General features: G+C 39.8%; 1 protein-coding gene across 5 annotated transcripts in view; it reads left to right on the top strand.

The window, feature by feature from the left end:
• Positions 1 to 21,474, top strand: part of pcdh15a (protocadherin-related 15a) — a 245,217-nt gene that overhangs the window by 189,830 nt on the left and 33,913 nt on the right. For all 5 annotated transcript variants that reach the window (XM_037124785.1, XM_037124786.1, XM_037124787.1 and 2 more), the window contains 3 exons: positions 5,451 to 5,560; positions 8,322 to 8,462; positions 13,939 to 14,066. In XM_037124785.1, coding sequence (XP_036980680.1) covers positions 5,451 to 5,560; positions 8,322 to 8,462; positions 13,939 to 14,066 — 379 coding nt within the window. The remainder of the gene's footprint in view (positions 1 to 5,450; positions 5,561 to 8,321; positions 8,463 to 13,938; positions 14,067 to 21,474) is intronic.

Genomic DNA, 21,474 nt, shown 5'->3' with positions numbered 1-21,474 from the left:
GCACTGTTTACGAGTGAATTACAGTTGGAAGACTCATGTCTGCTTTTGTTTTTCTTTTTCAAGACCTTTATGCACCACCGCATCAACACATCCGCCAGAAGAACACAGTCTTGCACCCAGCGAGGTTACTCCTTGTATCTCCCAGCGTGTCCTTCACCGCTTGATCACTCGGTGATGCAATGCCTGGGTAGAGAGGGAGAGCGAGAGAAGGCACGGTAACAGTGGCCCCTGTGGCGCACGGCGAGGTGTATACGCCTCTGCCTTGTCTCGTAAGCATCACTCCGCCATTGGCCCTGGGGCAGAGTGCTCGCTGACACCTGTGTGCCGCCCACGCCTCTCAGTGGCATTCCATTCACCCTCTTTCATGTTGACATCAGGACTCTCTGCCGCTGCCTGTAGACATGTCAGCATCTTCCCCTCCTCTTTATCTCTCTCTCTGGATGGGATTTTTTTTTTTCTCATCTTAATAGGAAAGGAAAGAAAAGTGGCTTTGGCCCTGCTCAGTAGTACACGCCGTTATGCCGTTATTATGTCTAATTGACTCTTTGAATCTGCATACTACTTGACGGTTGAATACACAAATTATTTACCTTATCCGGTATCCTCGGGTCACATTATATCTGCTACCCCCACTTAGATCACCATTTAATTATGAAATTATGTCTGTCTACCCTTCTACGTACCTGTCAGCATCTGCTGTATCTAACCTTTCTGTCAGCCGTTCTGTCTACATGCCGATGCACCTGTACACTAATCTGCACACTTCATACACCTTCACACCCCCCTTGGCCTTTCTCAGCAGCTTACAACCCCCAGGCAGAGCCACTTAGTAGGGAAGTGATAACATGTCAGCTCTGCCTCTTCCTGGCAGTCACACCATGCAGCACACAATCACACCATGTGCTAGCTCCACATATACTTTCATACCCAGCTCACAATCATGGGCATACACGAGGAAAACCTAAAAATGGTTGAGCACATGTTTCCAGGCCTACTCCGGAACCAGAGTTTTTACTGAAGCTGCGACCACTAAAGCTGAAGGCTCCAGGAAAATGTATTGTTTTCAGATTAATGTGAACATGCCCAGAATCTCTGAAGGAAGTCATCTCTGAAGGAAACCGCATGTAGAAATTTCAAGTTCACTTTCATTGATAACTTCGGGCTGTTCTATATTTTTTAAGCATGATGCACTGCACCCCAACCTCAGGCGCTCACAGGCGCTTGCTCACAACATAATGCAATGTATTACACCATGACAAACTGCTTCCCCCACCCACCTCAGTTGATATTATTAAATCCATCATCTCAGCTCGACACAATAAAGCCATCAGAACTTCAGAAGCCATCAGAAGAAAAAGACCAAATGTGAACAACAGCTACAGTTTTCTTTTTCGAGTAGAGGGAGTAGGATAGGTGGCGGCACAGATGTAGACTAGCACATTTTAAGTCTCTGACTATAATGTCAAAGATTTTTAATGTCAAATGTTTTTTTTTTTTAAAATCTCAGCCCTTTCTCCTGCAGTGACAGTATGTACAGATCTTTTGAACCTGAGCTCATTGCACATACCATAAAGAGAACTGTTGTATGAAACATGTATAAGACTCAGCCACAAGATAGTTGTCAGCATATGACACAAGTCCAGTATAGCCAATGACACTCCTGGGCTGTTAATCTCCAGAACAGACATTAGATTGCCTAAAAGTGAAGGCACATACATTTCAGTGACAACCATTGTGTCGCCCAAGGTTCCAATGAATTGCTCATTTACATGACTGATACAGAATCACATGCTGGGCTAGGCTGCACCTTCGCTGTGCTCACATCATTCACTGGCTCGCCTCTGTGTTTCCATCAGCCTGTTCCTGAGCCAAACAGGTAATCTACTTATGTGAGGGCCACATTAATGAATTGGTTCCCATCGGAGCATGGTGTGGGCTTCTTACTTCTGGATGCCACAGAGACGGCAATTATTCAGTGACATCCCAACAGTGCATCGAGATGGAAATTGTACAGACGTCATTTAGTATAATCAATAACATGGCTGTTTTTGTCATGAAAAGGCGTTACGAGCACATGTAGCTCTGTCATTTCATCACAGCACACACTCACAAATACTATCTCACAGGATGGCGTGCTATATCATCCTCTGCCCAGGAGAATGGCTCCTATTTTGCAGAATTATTCCCAACCTGGGGTGGCCTTGGGGATTGTTTGTCTCCAGAGATAGTAACTGTCCTCAGGATTGATAAGCAGATCTTTTTTTTTTTTTTTTTTTTTAACTGAATGTCATCGAAGAACATATGGTTTGAACCTTTCTTTGCCTCTGAAGCTTTCGAGAGAGGTGAACATGTATTCTGCAGTGACTGTTATACCTGCCAGCTGCCTCGAAAGTTACTGAGTGTGTTGTTTTACCCTAGTGAGCAAAGAAGACATGGTGTTTTATTGTCCCGACACCTGTGAATCCTCTCAGCAAAGACGCTTCTGTTTCTGTATGATATAAGTTCTCTGCACTCTTCATCTTCACCTTAGCTAACTGGCTATTTGGCAGATCTTCTTTGTGGAAGCTCTCACAGCAGTATAGGGGAGAGTTGCTCTATAAATTAACTCAGAAAGAAAATCTCTGGTGCATTTTATTATTCATGTTGTAAAATGTGTTGGTGCTGAAGGGTCAGCAAGGACTCGAGATTAAAAAGCAATGAAAAATATGTTACGCGCTTGGACTGGAGGCGTCTAATCGCCTCTGGTCCATGTTTTTTGTAACTCTGACTGTCAAGATATTGTCTGCTCCCAGAATACCCTTTAACACTGACATTGACTGTATAATAGAATCTGACTGATTATGGCCCACGACGTTGTCACAGATTTCTTTCCTCAGCTGTGAATAATGTTGAAAGAAAACTGTTTAAAGAAGGCAAAACCACCACGAATGCCTGAACACATATACACTCATACACACACCTCATATGCAGAGGCGAGAGAATAAGTGAGAAAGTAGTCGCAGTATCATAAAAGAGTGTCACAGTGAGATGACATTATCAGCTTAAATCAGCCCTCACCGACACACCACCAATGCAGGGATCCCTGCTATTTATGGCAGCTGTAATTTCTGTGGAGAGCGGTGACAATCATATCTGCTGGATATGATTACCCACTTGTGTGCCTGATAGTCAAGCATAGTCATTAGCTGTTACAAAGTCTCACATATCAGGCGAGAAACACTCAGATCTGTTCACAGAGACAATTCTTGCTGCGTTCGCTTTTCAGTATTTTGTTTGGATATTATTCATATTTTTATTTTTGTCTGAAATAAAACTCTTTTTCTAGCAGTTAGATTTTGGATGACAGGGTCTTTTGTTGAAACTTCCATAAAGGATTTAATGTTGCTAGAATTTAATGAATTAATAAAAAACTGAGCAAGTAAAACTGGGTTGTGGATTTATTCTCTCGGCATTAAATCTTAAAATAATTGCTTCATCGTCATTTCTATAGTACAGTGTCTTGTAACAGGGTGAATGGTGTCTGTCACAGTCACTCTGCCCCCCATCACTGGTTTCTGCACTATGTAACTTCAGTGATCACAGCTTTACATGCATGTTTACGTCAAGGTACAAGTTTTCAACACCTAACACTGTTAGCACCTACAGACCTAGGATTTGCATTTGTGACAGTGATGTTGCACAAAAATTGCACAAAATGCCAAATTATGCGGAATGCTGCTTTAATAACCTAGCCTATTTCTATCATCCTTAAAGACCAGACAAAGCAAAGGTTGAAGCGCAGTATACTGCGTGGGTTATGTCCTTGCACCATTTGGATGTTTTCTTGCGATGGAGCAGATGTGAATGGTCATGATTACCGACATGTTGTCTACTCACACAATGGGTGGAAGTGTCTTCGCCTTTACACACAACACTGTCCTGCTATTTGTCTTATTAAAGAAAAAAAAAAAAAGCCAAATGACACAACGGACTCATTTTCCTTCGCATTGCTCTTTTGTTGTCATCACTTGAGCTACACACCTGTTGATTGGCTCTTTGTATGTAACTCATATCATGCGCAGTTTGTTATGTTCTTTCAAGTTGGTTTGAGTTTGATGCATACACATGAAAGTATCTGACATTTAATCAAACTATTTCCTTATTGCTATAGGTGAAATGCATTTATGCAGTACCAGCTCAGCAGCCCAAACATGTACTACTGCAGCAGTTTCCTCCAGCATGCTCAAAGATCTCATCCATCCATAATATGCAGGGTCTGCCCTGCTGTCTCCTGTCAATCATTTGTTTCCGAACACCCCCCTGAGAAGGAGGGGAGCGGTCAGGAGTCCTGCTCCCTTAGACTCCAAATAAACTCAACTGGTTACCCTCAATATAAAGGAGCAGCAGTTTGATACAGGGTTATTCTTGAGTCATTGAGCTCCACGCTTGACCCAGTATAGAGAGAGCAGCCGCCCTGCAGAGAAACCTCATCTCAGCTGCTTGAATCTTCTCATTCTTGTTGAATGACCATAGTTGAGAGTCAGAGCAAAGGCTGGGTAGAGAGATGAGAGCTTTGCTTCATAGCTGAGCTCTCTCCTTTGCTCTGATACAAAGCCACCATTGCTGCTGCAGATGCACCTAACCCCCTACTCAGTCTTTTGAGTGTCCCCATCCTCTCTACTAAGTTATTGTTGGATATGTGGGAAGATTTGACTTTGGTCCAGGCAGTTGTGGAGTATTTGTTTGTGAGTCATGTTTTTTTTGTTTTGTTTTTTCCCGAAACTAAATTGTGCTCCCTTAGAGGGAAATCATTTACTTGTTCATTTACCAGGGAGGAAAACATACTCTGCTGTATTTCTGTACTAAATCTTTTTCATGTATTGCATCTGGAGACTGGAGAGAAGTCAGACTGAACAGTAAAACTACCAGAGAAAATGACAAAGGAAATCAAGGCAGAACAAAATAATTGGAGCAATAGGTGGCTGTTGTTTCACAGTTTAACAGTGAAATTCTGATAATAATGCTTGACAGCAAGACTCTCAGTCAAACAGTGAATTCTTCTGAGGGAAAATCATGGGGGGGGGCTAATGAATAAACAAATGCATATATATTGAACCACCACTCAACCGTACAGGTTATGCCACTGGCAGTTCTTTCCCAGATATTGTAAATTACTTACTGACTTACAAACATTTATACAATCAGAGTCACTTATGCCTATTCTTTGCTCTGATCCTATGCTGAATCTTTTTGCATTGACTGAGGATTCAGTCAGTAGAATCAGCTGTCTCAATCACTTTTAATTCAGCCCAAACACAGTTTTTTTTTGTTTGTTTTTTTCATAAACTGGAGCTTTTATGACAGCTTCTGTTTTCATCTGAACCTTTTGTTGTACCCTTTTAATGTTGTCTCTGTGTCAGCTTTACTGGGTCCTTACAACTTTTGTGTTATGATTTGTGGTTCTTTTCCAGGTTTCCTCCAGTTAGTGAGCTGGCTCCAGTTGGTACATCAGTGGGGACGATTCTCGCTGCTGCTGTCAATCAAACCATCTTCTACTCCATTGTGGCAGGAAATGAACGAGGTAATAAGGATCATATACAGTACCACAGAGCCAATTAAAGGTCCATTGTTTGCAGACATGGGGGAAAGTATTGGAAGTAAATGGAATATAGTGGTATAAAAATCCCCTGAAACTAAGAATGATTATGCATTTGTTACCTTAGGTTACTTTTTTTGGTTTTGTTTGCGTTTTTGGTTTTTTTTTTTGGTTTTTTCTAAGCAGATGCCACTAAATCTGTGACAGCTGGTAAATGTTTAGCAGGGCCCAAAAGCAGACAACCAGACTGGGAAGGTTTAAAGAGATATATTGACGATGGTAATAGTGCAGGTGTATAGCTGGCAGGAGCTGAGCTGTAGCCTTCTCCGCTGAGGTACAGAGTGGAGTTCGGGTGGCAGGCTCAGAGAGAGAGTGAGGGGGACTGAGATGAGTGGCAGAGGCGTGTAGGCTGGTGGCAGGTGGCTTAAGGAAGATGTCCACACTGGAGAGACAAGGAGAGACAGGGTTAGGCTCACAGGAAGGCAAAAATACAAGCCTACAGAAATTCTCAATAAGCACTGATCTGAATAAGGTCTGATCTACCATGTAGTATAGACGAAACAACCTGGCAACAAATGCAGAGTAGCCCAGAGCATTTAAGCTGGAATTGATGATATTCGCTGCAGGTGTGTGTGAGACAGAAACTCCAGTCCTCCAGGAAAGACACGCCCAGTGTCCGCCTCGCCTCTGTAACACACAGGCAAAAGAAAAAAACACTACGGACCGAAAATCCACCCAAAAAAACTCCAATTTATGACATACTGCAAACTAGACCTTTAAGACAAGAATTCACACTTGCAAGTGGATTTTTTTAGATAACTATTAATTGAATAGATATTTTGTTTTCCAAATCAAGCTCAAATTATGACACATGCTCTGTGTTTGCGGCGGCAAAACCTCCTGGTTTTATACTATAAAGCATTTTCCCACATAAGGCAAAAACACTTTTTCGCCAGTGTGTTTGCCAATTATCTAAAAAGCCTTTCCTCTGAAAACCGCAGATGTAAAAAAATAAATAAGTAAATCACATTAAAGAAAACCAAATAGTGTTTTACAGATATCAGTGTATGCAATCACATTTTAAAATACTTCCGCTTTGAGATAGAAACTCCATTCAAACTCTTAAATATTCCACAATTTGTCTACATTCAAGGTTGAATTCATAATTCAAATCTCATTAAAACTATAGAAAATATTTAACTTATTCTTTGAAGCTTTGTCGCATCACAATTATAATGGTAGTCAATGAGAAATCACTTCATACCCACTCATCTTCCAACTCTTCTCCCTCCTCCATACGTGCTCATGGAAACTCCATGCAAACTGTGAAACGTTCACAGAGGTTAAGAATTTCTCACATGAATTCAAATTTGTCACAGCATGCATACTTTCTGGACAGTTGCAGGTCAAACATTGATTACTTTTCAGCCACTTTGACATGTTTGCTTTGGTGTGTATGGGGTGTTGACAGCCAGAGTGGAGGAGCCAACTGACAGAGTGGGGAGGGGCTCAAAAAATTCTTAAAACCTCGTTGTCAACTCGACCTCGCTTCCACAATTTTCATTCCAGCAGAAAAGCAACATTAGCTTATATGTACACTCGAGCTGGTGGTACAGTGGATCTCTGGAGGCTATTAGACAAAAAACTTTTGCGCATTTAACTGACAGACCAACTGTCGCATTAAGTCCCATTAAACTGAGAAGAAAAATATCTGGAGGCAGGCAAACACATCCACTTCTCTGAACTGCTCCACAAGACACGTTTTTGACCACACATACACAAAGATTTTGCAAAGTGCTCACAAGACTCATAGTTTCTTCCATATCATTATTTGAGTGATAGCAGTTACTGTTTTGGAGAGAGAGGCATCATAATGTGAGGTGAGCCTCAGCTGAAATTACTATTAGATCAACTCTAACAGTCTGTCACCAGGACCAACCTGGTTACCATCACTGCGGCAACCGAGATCAACTGGGCCAACACACAGAGCGACAGATTTATCAATGACTTAGTTTAGCACACATGACCACACATGTACATACACACACATATACAGCCATGCTTAAGCACACAGTCACATGCGCACAAACACACAGTATATTTCCCAACATTTTAACTTTATTTAACTACGGTATTATCTTTTCATTCATTAAAATCAGAACTCCATCTAAATATTTAAATGTTCCCAATTATCGATACAGTGAGATTTATTGAATTTCTCAGTCCAATTCAGAGTATATGACTCTTTCTCAATGTGACATCTCTTCATACTCCATCGACTGTTTTTCAACACAAATTCAAGCCAGCATTGCAGTTTGTCTCAAAGCTTATATTCTATGTTTAATGCTTCATTCTCACCCAACTATTAGGACTTCAAATAAATTAAAGCCACCAATTCAGTTTGGCCTTAGCTTTTCATCAAATCCTACATTATTTCACAGTTTTTAGATGTTGTGAACATTATTCAGAGTTTTCACAGCCAGGAATGTGCATTTGGCTTCAGGAAGCATTCACTAGTTTTTACAGTAACAAAAACTACAGCAGAACTACCAGCAGAACCTGTGAAGGTACTAAGTGTCAAAATAATAGTGAACTGTTTTTATTCATTTTATCCGAGCCATGTATTTGCCCCGAGCATCATAAGGTTAAAAAAGGGGGATTAGGTTTAAAATAAATCAGTCCTTCCATGTATTCTGCTCTCTTTTTTCACATTTTATGTTCTGCTCTGATTATGTTTTGGTTCCAGGGCATTTTCAGGTAAACAACAGGACGGGCGTAATCTCCACAGCTAAACCTCTGGATTATGAAAATGTGACCACCTACGTCCTGCGGGTTCAGGCAGATTCGATGGTGGTTGTCATGTCCAACCTGCGTGTGCCTTCTAAAAGTAAGAATGAGCAGCCGATAAATGTTGCATGTGATTCCAGGTGTTGCATTTATATTTAATCATAATCCGTCACTGTGACAGATTATGACTAAATACAGTAGTAATTCTATCCTATCCTGTTCTAATCCATCATATTTATTTTTCCATCAACTGCTGTTTTTATATGTTTCATATTTATGGGTATTTGTGGATTATTATATCTTCAATACTGCCTAAAAAAGGCAATGCTGAAGAATAAATTACCAATGTCAGCTGTGCTGTTAAAATGATGGCAAAAGTACAGTGTACTACAGATACTACATGGCCCAACGATTATTCAGCTTGTACATATAAATCTATCTGTGCTGTCTACATTGTTAGGGTGCATATTTGGATCAGAACAAGGAAAACATTGTGTTACAGTTTGTAGCTGTCCTGTTATGCTTTATGCACCGTTGCCTTTCTTCACTGCACTGATCCAATTGTCTAATTGGTGGCGGGTTTGCTGCAGCTTCTGGTTGGTTGTTCATTTTCACTCCACTCCACATGAAGCTGAATTTAAATTGATTAAGGATATACTGTATTTGGTGCATTCTTATACAGCTCCAAAATCTGCTTTGTTAGCCTGGCTTAGTTTGTCCACTAAGGCTTTGTCATGAACTAAGATTTGATGTCAGCTAAGTTTCGTATGTTGCAGCACCACCAATTATTTTTCATTAATTTTTGGAATTACTCAATGCTTTCAAGCTGTGGGTAATATTTGACCGCTCTCTGATTCACCCACAGGATGTCTGCTTTCTATATATCTTGCGCTGCTAGACTACAAGTACAATGAAAAACTTTGTAAAACCATGTGTGTGAGTCTTATCTGTCATGGTAATTAATAAAGATAACCTTAGAAATATGATTTATACCTCCCTTCAAGGCAGCTTGTCAGTCCAACAGTGTCATAAATCCTTGCGAAGCGATATGTCCAAGTTAGTCGCAAGGAACAATTAGGAATGAGCTCATTTGTTTTAATTTAGGCTGACCACGCCCAAAACGAGTGCTGATGACAACACATTAATCAAAGCAAATTCTAAATCAGTGCAGCCCCTTTTGTTTTCCCATTGTTAAAAAGCTAACTATACCAATTCTACACAAAAAAGTGGGCTTACAGGTCTAAGGTAATATTACTGCATATGTGAAAAAGGTAGGATAACTGTCACCCGTGAAAAAAATCGCGAGCCTGCACAGAACGGAAAATCCGAATCAAATCTGATGAACGTATACAATCCGATCTGGTCCGATTTTATTCAGACCAAGGTGTATACATGCATCTTAAAAATCCGATCATAGTCGGACTAACCCAGTAATTTGGTTTTCTCGAATGTCATGTAAATGCACTGAGAGTCTCTGTACGTAGACCTTCATCAGGTTATCTTTGTCCAGTCCAGTCAATACGATATATGAACTTAACTCGTTACTATATTTTAAGACAAACAAAGACGTTTCATTCAGTGGCGTACATTTGTTGATCCATTATTGTTTGATGGCATTTTGAGGAATGGCTGTTTCATGCGCTGTGGCCTGATTGGGCCACTTGAGTCCACATCCCTACTTAAGACAGCCTCCCCCATTATGTTGTAAATTAAACTGATGAAGGTCTAAGTACCGTTGTTGTCAATAAACTTAAATGCAAGTGAAGTGGAGTCTTTTTCCTGATTTTGTCTGCCTTCGGTCTTCTCGTACGCACCTGTCGACCCTAAGGTGTGCAAAAGCTGCACTCTGTATATACACTTACCCTAATATGCCTGCCCCAGTCTAGCCCAAAGCAAACTCAAAGCTGATTTTTTTTCCCCTAACACTCAGAAGCTCCGTATGGGTCCACACCATATAGTCAAGTCATATAAGTTCAACTTTAATTACAGTGTCACTGGACAAGGACAGTTACCTCAAATTGACCTCAAAATAACCCTTCCTGAGTAACAGAAGCATAAAACTCATTATATTTCGTAATACAAACAGTCAAAAAAAAGAAGAACTTAGGTGGAAAAACGCTCCAAAGAGCCAAGTGCATAAAATGTGCCTACATTACCCATAATGAAACTGAGATTCCACCAGATACGTGTCTGCTGCGTTATGGTTCCACCAACCCAGCAGAGCTCTAGTCTATGTGTTAACTTCCACCAGGTCCACATCTGCTCCATCCCTGCTCCGGCTGTCCGAAGCCCTCCGAAACAGATACGTATAACTTCTGTTTCTGGCAGATGCCAGAGCACGACGCAGCAATTCAGCTGAATTTTGCCCAGAGCAGACAGGAAGCCACGCCCCGAAACCACAATATGATATCCAGTTACTTTTCAAAATGAAAACGTTTTGACGCCTGCACAAAAATCTCAAAACAGAGAAAATGCAAGTTCTTCTACTAATCCTTTGTTCAGGAACACTTCCTGTTGTTGTTTTTCAGATATACCTATAACTGTGGTTGCGAGTGATTATGTGATTATCGCGGGAGCTCCTTGTTCTCGTGACACCTCAAGTGTCAATTTATCAGATTACTTCCTCTAAAGCCACAAAGTAGTATAATATTTTTTTAATTGTATATGCAGTAGCACCCCAAAGATCTGTAAAAACACTTAAAATGTGTATAGTTGATGAAGTTACCCTTTAAGGCCTCACTGTGTTTGAAACAAACTGCATCCCAGATCTCTCCAAGAATTCAGCATATTTTGCAAGTCTTGGCATAACAAATTGTACAATTAGGCATAATGGTGCCTATTTGATGTTGCGACAGCATTCATAATGTTGCCGTAACAAAAAGATGACGGAAGTACTTGAGGGGCTTGAGAGAGGAGTCCAAACCTGCTTAACTCATACCTTGCTAATTGCTGCTTAAGGCAGATGTTATTGTCTGTTTCAGAAAGTCACATAAATTGTCAGACTCATCAGCATTCTTAATCTGTTTGCCCATCCGAGAAGCAGTTAGTCTGAAGCCTACCGAGACCTTCAGACTGCGGCCTGTGATGCCATTCTTCAGCTGGAATATCATTAGGGTTTGTTTATGGACAGTTTACTGACAAAAGGTTTTTCAAAATGATGAATGAAGTGCTAATAAGTTGGGTTCATACCTCACCCCTGATCCATTTGAGCTACCATGAAAAATCAATGACCTCCTTTACCTGCCTCTGCTTTTCGCACCGTCCGTCTCTCACATACTGATGACAGCAATTACAAGTACACAATGCGCAGGCACATACACACACACTTATCTGATGGATGTAAAGTAGAGGACTCTCGCTCTCACACAGGGGAGAGAGAGCCTCCCTGGCATCTGGCTGACATCTCCTTCTCTTGGCAAAGTGTGGGAGAGCCATTATTTATTTTTTTCTCACTCGTACAATATAGATTCACTGAATTTAAATGATCAGAGCCTTACTTGAGGGCAATGTTGGATATATATACGCGCATGACCAACATGCTTACATACTCCGACATTCCATGTGCATCCAGAGTGAGATTTAATCAAGCATGTTCTCTAAATGATAATGCGCTCTTAAGCACACTCTCTTTTGCAGCAACCCCTCTCCCATGCATGTTTATGAGTGTGTGTGAGCTTGAGATAGGAGGGTGTGCGGAAGTGTTTATGTTTTGTTTTGTTTATGACCTGATACTCTGAGGCTGGAATATTGCCACTTTCTACAAACAGGAGTGTCTGCTTTTGTGCTTTCAATTGTGCTGTGTTTTTGTTTGTCCAAATCCCCCGGCGCATCCTTAGCTCCAGTGCCACATGACTTTACATTTTTGTGTGCCGCCAGAAGAAAAATGGTCCTTGACACTACATATATTTTACCTTAACTGCAGTGTTGGAAGGATTTTGATTTTACGGCACACATATTTATGCTGCACATTGCACGCAGTAGCTGCGACAAATTAGGGGGACAAATTTCTCGTTTCTAGTCAGTATATGTGTGTTTTCCTTTTAAAGGGGAAATATTTCAAAAGCCTAATAAAACAGCCAGTTCTCTAGCAAATTCAGTATTAAAATACCATCTTTTCTCCAGGGAAATTTTATGGATACCCTTCAAACTCCAAAATTCCAAATAATGTGCAAATTATTCGTCCTTGAAACACTCAGTTATTGTGCATCAAGTTTTGCAGGGGAAAAAAAGGTAAAGATCACTCAAGCATAATGGTAACTGGAAGGGTAAATGGAAGATAACACTTCATCATCCATCCATCCATCCATCCATCCACTGCCTGTAATTTCTTATCTTTTGGTCAGCAGTGGGGCGTGCCCTGGATAAAGTCAACAGTTCATCACAGGGCTTACATACAGACGGTTTAGAGTAACAGATTAACCTAACTTTTTTTGCACGTCTTCGTTGAGGAAGCCGGAGTACGTGGAGAGAACCGATGCAGAACATGCAAACTCTACACAGAAACCCGGACCTTCTTGCTGTGGGGCAACAGTACTGACCAATGTGCCACCATGCTGCCCAGATTTATGTCATTACCTTTATTGTTTCATAGAGCTTTTTTTTTTTTTGCCTTGTGTGTTACTAATTGGTTGGTAAACAGAATGCAAACTGCCTTAGTTGTTTTTCCTGATCTAAATATTGGGGTCAGTGAGAGAGGGATCATCGACATACTTACGACACTGTTTATCTTGATTTCAAATGATTTGCTGTAATCAAAACAAAATTAACCTCCGCATTATTCACGCAAAGTCTTCAGCTACACCAAAATAGCTTCCCGCAGTGTTTTAATTAGAAAGGGTTGAGTTAGGACTAAGGTTTCTCAGTCCAGCGGCATGTAATTACAAATCCACTTCAAATAGATATTGCAGCGCGGCTGGAAATTGCTATTAAATGAAGAGGGGTTTTCTTAAACTCACTCAGTCGACTTTTGGTCAAAATGAAACCAAGCAAACAGTCCCTCTGTTGCCAGGGAGTGTTCTCACATGAACTGTTTTTCAGTCAAAAACAAAAAAAAAAACCCAGATGAATCTGATTTCTCAATATCAAAATAAATAAAATGGTTTTCAAATTTAGTCAGACCACCTGTCCTCAGGAGAGAAAAAACAAAAGAAAAACACAGGTACTACTTTATTTTTCAAACTGGAGATCGCTAGCCAAGAGGATATCATTTGAAATCATACTGAGATGTTTTTCATAGATGATTAAACTTCTTCAGAATATTTTGGGAAATGATTTCAAGTTCACGTTTGAAGTTGTTGACCAGACGATGACCATGGGAAAATTACGTTGACGTGTCAGCTTTTAGGCTCAATTATGAAACATTTGATCAATGTCAGATGTGTATTCAGCAGCAAGTGGCCATTATGATAAGAAACTTTTCCGGCTTGTATGTTCCATTTCTTATTTTGTGACAGTTCAACAAACCAGATTATTGACACTCAAGTACAGAGACTGGAGTAAAATTTTCTGTTATTTTTTGTTTCCCCTGAACTACTAGAGACCGACTACATCTGTATTGTTCCATTTCTTTTTTGCAGCTAACACGGCCAAGGTGTACATCGATGTTCAGGATGAGAATGACCACCCTCCTATCTTCTCCAGGATGCTCTACATAGGTGGCGTGACGGAGGACACCAAGATCTTCAGCTCTGTGCTCAAGATAGTGGTAAGAAAACATGAGCTCTGCTCTGCTGTTTTTGATTGTTTTTGTTGTCAACATACGTGGAAACAGGCTGAGACTAAAGTCTCTGGGGCTGATCCCACTTCCTCACACTCACCCTGCAGCCATGGTGGAGGAATTCATCCGATCTGCTCTCTGCAGCACGGTTTCATCTCGTCCTCTATCGCTCGCTACATCTTGTCCTCAATTTCGCTCTCCTCACTGTCTGCCTTGTCCACATGCAGTTGGGATCAGAGTGAGCCGAGTGGTGTAATCCAAGTATGTTCACAGGAGCATGGCTGGACATCCAGTCGTATTATCAGCCTGCTCTGCCAAGGTTTCACTTTGTCATCCTGTGTACTCAGCTGTCATATGGTTTCTATCCATTCGTGGCTGGTAGTGTATACTGTGGCAAGTAATCTTCTACAAAATCCTTGAGACTCAATGGCCACGATTGCCGACCTTGAATTTAAGTACTACAGCTGCCACAGAGTCCTGCATTTATGTGGGAACTTACAATACATTATGAAATGAAAATGACAGTTGTGTTTATTTGTCGAGGCTATGTTGTTTGAATATGTTATGTTTACTTTCATATGGTGTCTCATATGTAATTAAAGTAAACTGTACAGACATACAAGAGTGTGATGTTATTATCCTCACTCCTATAAATATATTGTCCTTTTGTCTCTACATCTGTTACTGTCCAGCCACCAGCTGATAGAAATGTTGATATATCTATCTGAGTCACATTCAGTGATTATCATACATTCATAATAATGAGCTGAATGAGTAGCAGTTGCACAGCTTGCACTTTATTTTTTGGCATTAGGTTTTGCCATTTAGGCTGCATAAATACATATAGCTATACTGTCAGACATTACTTCAGGTTGAAATTAGCATTCTCAATTAAACATGCTAAAAATTAACATCACTCAAAGAGGAGACAGTGAAGGGCAAAGCTCTTATAGTCAGTGGCAGAATTCATTGTTGCTCAAGTACTGTGCTAATGAATCATTTTGAGATACCTGTACTAGACTTGAATATTTCCATTTTCTCTTTATATTTCTATATTTCGAAAGCAAATGTGCTTTTCGACCCACTACATTTAAACGATCAAATTAGTTACTAGTCAATTTGCAGATTGTAAGTTGCATCAGAACCAAAGTAGTCAATATCTACATTTTTAAAAACAAAACACTGATGTCATTGATACCTCCAATAATCAGTCCACTCATAGTATATGTTATATTCATACATGTAAATACATGCATGAAGCATTTATGCTTGTACTTTTGATATTAGGCTATTTAATATCAGATACTTTAAGACTTTTACTCAAATTATATTCATATGGGTGACTTTCACGTTTCCCAATGTAATATTTTGACAAGATTTATTTTTATTTATTTTTAAGTGTGATTTTTGTGTACTCTTTACAAAACTGCTTATAGTGAGCATGCACATTTATATTTATAGCCCACGTCATTCATAACTGTTGCTGATTGTGTTATCTTTCAAAAGTATCAGGAATAAAAAAATAAATAATTTAAGCGGGACTGGGGCATTGACATGTTTAACAATACAGAAGGTTAGAGCAATATGAAATTTCTGTGTTTATTCATATATACCCTACTGTATATATGCAGTATATATTTATACTTCAGCCAAAAATGTTTATTCCATATAGTCCCTGCACAGTAGAATCACCCAGTAATGTATGCGTAAATGATGATGAATGATAAATAGCAAACTATTCAATTTTATTGATTAGAGTGACCATCATAAATGACCTAGAAATATCCTTAACAAGACTGGACTGTACAAAGCGTTCAGATGTGATTACAACAGTCGTTTGCTTTCAGACCTATAACATCTATGGGAAGGTTGTTTCAATGGACGAGGTCCCAACGGCAAATACGTTACCCTTGGCCTTGAGTTTTGATGAAAGACATCTATTTAGCCCAGGTCAGATGACCAGTGTTTGGAATAACGGCGTTACAATAAACGGCGTTACTAGCGGCGTTACTTTTTTCATTAATGGGTAATCTAACTAATTACTATTTCCATCGTTACAACGCCGTTTCCGTTACCGACTATTAATTGCGGCGCGTTACAAATTGAAGCTGCTCATTGAAGCTGTTGTCATCCTACTCGGCTCTCAGTCACTGGAGCAGCAGAGCAGTTTTATTTTTCTCCGGTGAGAGAGGAGGGAGGTGCGGGACAACCGCATAAGTGATGGTTATTGGCTTTGTAAAGGGGGGGTACACACATAAGGATTTTATAAATCTTAAGAGATTTTTTTTTCTGTAGAGCCCCCACACATGAAGATTAAAAAATCAGCTTTGATTGTACTGTGTGAGGTGTGCTCCGATATTCTCAGCACAGGACACCACACACATAAAGATTATCTGTCTCACGGCCGATCTAGAATCTAGCCCTCCAGAAATGTCGCGTGATCAAACGTGATCTACAGTAACCACTGGCAACAACCCCAGCGTCACTGGGCTCTTCATAAACGGACAAGAGCATAGGCTGTATATTAAAAAAGAGTAAATAAACATTTTAAAACATGAAAGAGAAGGAAGATATAGAAGGGGGAATGTGAGCTTTTCTGACAACACATAATACTTGCATTAACCACCAGTATAACGGTTAACGGTAGCGCATAACGGTTAACGTTAGCGCCAACTCTAAACCCATTAAAAACATTAAAATGGCTAATTCATACACCCCCATAGGAAAACTGAGATCTCGCCTCTGTATTTATTTACGTTCGCTTCCATGTTCCTCAGTCAGCTGGTTGGCTACGTTGCATTTCACGTCACATTTCACGGAGTAGTGACTCAGGCGTAGTCAGCTTTCCCCACTCACAAAGATTTTTCGTCATAAATATTGAACAAGTTTAACATTTACGATTGTCAGCCACGACTTGTCGTATAGGATAATCTTATAAGACAGAAGATAATATTCCGTGGTCAGGAAGGGGTCAAAATGAAGCAAAATCAGCCCGATTATCATTATTATCATCGGAGTGCGGAGGGAAAGTTAACGTTTTCAAAGTGGAAGTATAGACACTACTTTAATCTCCACATCTGCTGTAAGCAACTCTAATCTAATGAAGCATCTCTCAGCGCCACACATTTCTACAACACAAGTAGCCAAAAGGACTGTTGTTGACTGCTGATGATGATAGCAGGCCAGGTGTGGCTAGCATGAGCTCTGCTAACAAAGAAGGGCACGGAGCCGTCCAAGCAGCTAAGGCTGGATTTTTCTGCTCCAGCTTCCCAAAAACTTGTGACACAGACTGAACTGAATGCAGTTATAGGCAGGTATGTTGTTGAGAACATGCTCCCATTATCAACACTTGAATCAGACTCCTTCAGAGCACTCACTGGTAAAATACCGGGGAGAGAGGGTGCCAGTCCGCCATGCAGAAAGATGCCGAGTACACTAAAATGAATGCCAAGCTCAAAAGGGGAATAATTAAAAGTAACGCAGTTGTTACTTTTCCTGGTAACTGATTGCTTTTAGAGTGGAGTAATTCCGTTACTAACTCAATTACTTTTTGGAAGAAGTAACGAGTAACTATAACTAATTACTTTTTAAAAGTAATGTGCCCAACACTGCAGATGACCTTTGAGTCCTCTACAATCTGAAGCTTAACTGTAAAAATTATTATATGTGATCATTATTTGTGATCAGAAGTTTAGTCCTTATACTTGTGAGGTAAACGTTTTGCATATGAGATTTGTTACCAAGATGGCTATTTGTCAAAGAAAATAACCAAGTTAGTCAAAACAACTGACTGGCATGAAGGTATGTCAGATAGTCCTGGTTGTAGGCCAATGATAATGAGCTACTATTACCGCTGCAGCGTATAAAGCAGCAAGTTGAGGGGGAAAGAATTGTATTGTCAACCCGTGAGACAACACTGTAATGCATGTAAAGAATACTACTTCTTAACTGCTTTGCCATGAAAAAAATCAAGGAGATCCATCCATATAACATGTTACATGTTGAAAACACACACAGCATACAGTAGCTCGTCCTGGCTGTTCGGCTTCACATACATCTCTTTGCCAAAATGTAACTCAAAGGAGGCACATGATGCTTTTCAGGTTAATAACTTGATTATAGTTGACTACTAGAATAGGGTCACATGCTTTAATGCTCAAAATATGCATCAGATTTCTCAAACTGTTCAGTGCTGCAACACTGGATTTATTGGAGGTGAAAGAAGACCTCAACAAGAGCAACCATGACTATTTTAGATTAAGCTGGGACCTGGCCAGAGACATGGGAGCTATTTACAGTATGATGGACATTGAACACAGTTCAATGGTGTCAAGAGTATGTTTTTATAAAAAAGAAGTAGGTGTAATATCCAAGGGTCATGATGAGTGAAAAAAGTATTTCAGACCTTCCAGCAAATGTGAAAATCAGCTGAAATCCTTGGGTGATACAGAGGAGGGAGCAGTCATTCATCTTATATTCTGTCCTTGATAAAATAGGCAAGAAATGTGCTGCTGTCTAAGTTAACAAACAGGAATACCAGAGGCAGTGTGGGATTATAGCCAGTTTATTGATGATAAATAAAACCGTGGGGCTGCTATTACTGGAGGGACTGGGTTTATCCTTAATCTTAATGTTATAACGTTAAAAAAAGCTCTTGTAAGATGCAGAAACATTCCTCGAGGACTTGGTAAAGTCATGTGAATCATTCTTTAGTACATTTGTCAGCTCTGAACATGGGATTTGCAGTGACATGACAGATGATTGCACAAGAATAGATGCAGATATTATGGGAGATGGCTTTCAATCTAATGAAATGACCTGAACATATAAACAACTGCAGAAATATCAAAAAGGAAGGTATAAGCATTCAACTTTTACTCTATATCTCATCTATAATAGTGAGCCAAAAAAGGGCCAGATGCAAAACACAAAGACAGAAAGGCAAAAGAAAAAGCAGGCAACAAAAAGGCAACAAGGATAATTCAAGTAAACTAAAGAGGAATTAAAAAACAGACAAAATAGAGGCCTATGGTGCGTTCCATTGCAAGTCGGAATTTCCAAGTCAGTATTTTTGGCTTCAAATTCAAAAGTATTCCAGTGCATTTGATTAGAAAAACATGAATTCTCGTTCCAAGTGGGTGTTTGAATGGCAAGCGTGCAAACTTCATAAGCAACTACAGTACAGCAGCTGATTTAAAAGTTAAGCGCACTTAAAAAAAAAACAAAAAAAACAGGCTGAATAGGTTCCTAACTCAATAACTTAGCATAGATTAACTGAATGAATGTGACAATTATCCTATTAACTCCATTTAAGTTAAGTTCCCAACTTGGACAGCTGTTCCATTGCACTTTTCTATGTCAGAGTTTATTGTTTTCTGAGTTCTGAGTACGATGGAATGCACTGTTAAATAGATAGGAATGATTAACTATAGGAAGACTCGTGAGCAGTAAAAAGGTTGGGAAAACAAGTGGAAAGTAAAACATGTCACATGAGGACTGACTTTCAACCTAAAATAGGAAATCAACTAAACTAAAAACTCAAACTATGACACCCTCATCATATGCACATAAATTATTTACATCAAATATACAGACAATTTAAGTTAATTTAAACCATTGTGAGAAAATGCACTGTTACACCCGCAAACGTAATAACTGCCCACAAACGTAATAAACCACAAACGTAATACAAATCTGCAGCTTTGAATGTAATAATCCCGCAAATGTAATAAATTTCCCACAAACGTAATAAAATTTGCCTACTGCAAACGTAATACTGAATTTCCTGCAAATGTAATAACTATTACATTTGCAGGAAATTATTACATATGTGGGAAAGTGAAAATCTGTAAATGTAATAACTTCCCACAAATGTAATATGAGACAAAATAATGATCTTTGTGGTTGTTGTTGTTTATTTGTTTACTTATAAACCTGCCAATAGTGACTGAATGTTGACAAGCAACCCGCAGGTCAGGTGGGGCAGGTCAGAAAGTGACAGAGCAGTGTTCTAAGTTATTAATAACACACACACACACACACACACACACACACACACACACACACACAGGTCATGCTCATAATTTTAAGGGCTATGGCTACAAGCCTATGCTGGTGGCTTATGAGAGCCAATGTTTGAACCATTTAATGTCTGCATATCAAAGGCCGGGGCTGCACAGTGGCCCAGTGGTTAGCACTGCTGCCTCACAGCTAGAAGATCCGCGGTTTGCGTCCCGGTTAGGACGCCTGGGATCTTTCTGTGTGGAGTTTGCATGTTCTCCCTGTGCAGCGTAGGTTTTCACCGGGTACTCCGGCTTCCTCCCACAGTCCAAAAACATACTGAGGTTAATTGATTATTCTAAATTGTCCGTAGGTGTGAATGAGAGTGTGCCTGGTTGTTTGTCTCTATGTGTAGCCCTGTGATAGACTGGCGACCTGTCCAGGGTGTCCCCTGCCTTCGCCCTAAGTCAGCTGGGATAGGCTCCAGCCCCCCCGCGACCCTGCAGAGGATTAAGCGGCGTACATATAATGTACAGATAATGGATGGATGGATGGATATCAAAAGCCAAAAACTTGAATAGATAGTCCATTCTTTGAAGTACGCCTAATGAAAACATTTGTCAAGATTTAAGACTGGTCCATGTTCTTTTTGATAGTAACATGGACCAAGACTGTCTGAACACTGACAATTAAAGACTTGCAAATAAATAATGACTGTAACTTAAATTAATCTACCATTGTGAATGCAGGAAAGTGAGCAGGCTCTAGGGGTGATTGCACTGTTCTTTTAAGGAGAAGTACTTTTGGTCAAGCAACTTTTTCCTATCGAGCGGCAAATTCTTGGAACTCCACACCAAGTGCCTGATCTACCCACTATTGCTTCATTTTCCAAGCATCTTAAACTTTGGAAAATCAAACCTGTTGCCACTAATTGTGATCATTTTTAACTTGTCCACTGCTGCTGATTTGTTGTGTGTTATTATCTATTGTATATTATAATGTTTAAGTTTTACATGTCCACATAGTTGGGTACTCACAAATTATAACTGTTAATGAATTATTGTAGTATGTAATAAGTCTGCAATTCTATCATCTTTTATTCTTAGGCAGTAGAGCAATGTGCAATTCAACAAGCACTTTATATTTCTGTTCTAGTTCTCTCTGTATTATAAAATTACCATTGTTGGTATTTAATTATTGTAAAATGTATTGAGAATTGTGCAATTAAAATAGCACTTTATATCTAGTGTGCAATTGGGCAAGTTGCAATATAATACGCATTAAACACGTAACTTTGCATGAAAAAAATGCTACATCGACACGTTTGACAATCTAGCGGACTCAATTTTTAAGGTAGCGCAAAACCAGCGGTATTATATGAATCTTGAGATTTCAA

This window comes from Acanthopagrus latus, chromosome 15 (genome assembly GCF_904848185.1).
Source record: "Acanthopagrus latus isolate v.2019 chromosome 15, fAcaLat1.1, whole genome shotgun sequence".
Taxonomy (NCBI): Eukaryota; Metazoa; Chordata; class Actinopteri; order Spariformes; family Sparidae; genus Acanthopagrus; species Acanthopagrus latus.
This window is presented reverse-complemented; position numbering and strand designations above follow the sequence as displayed.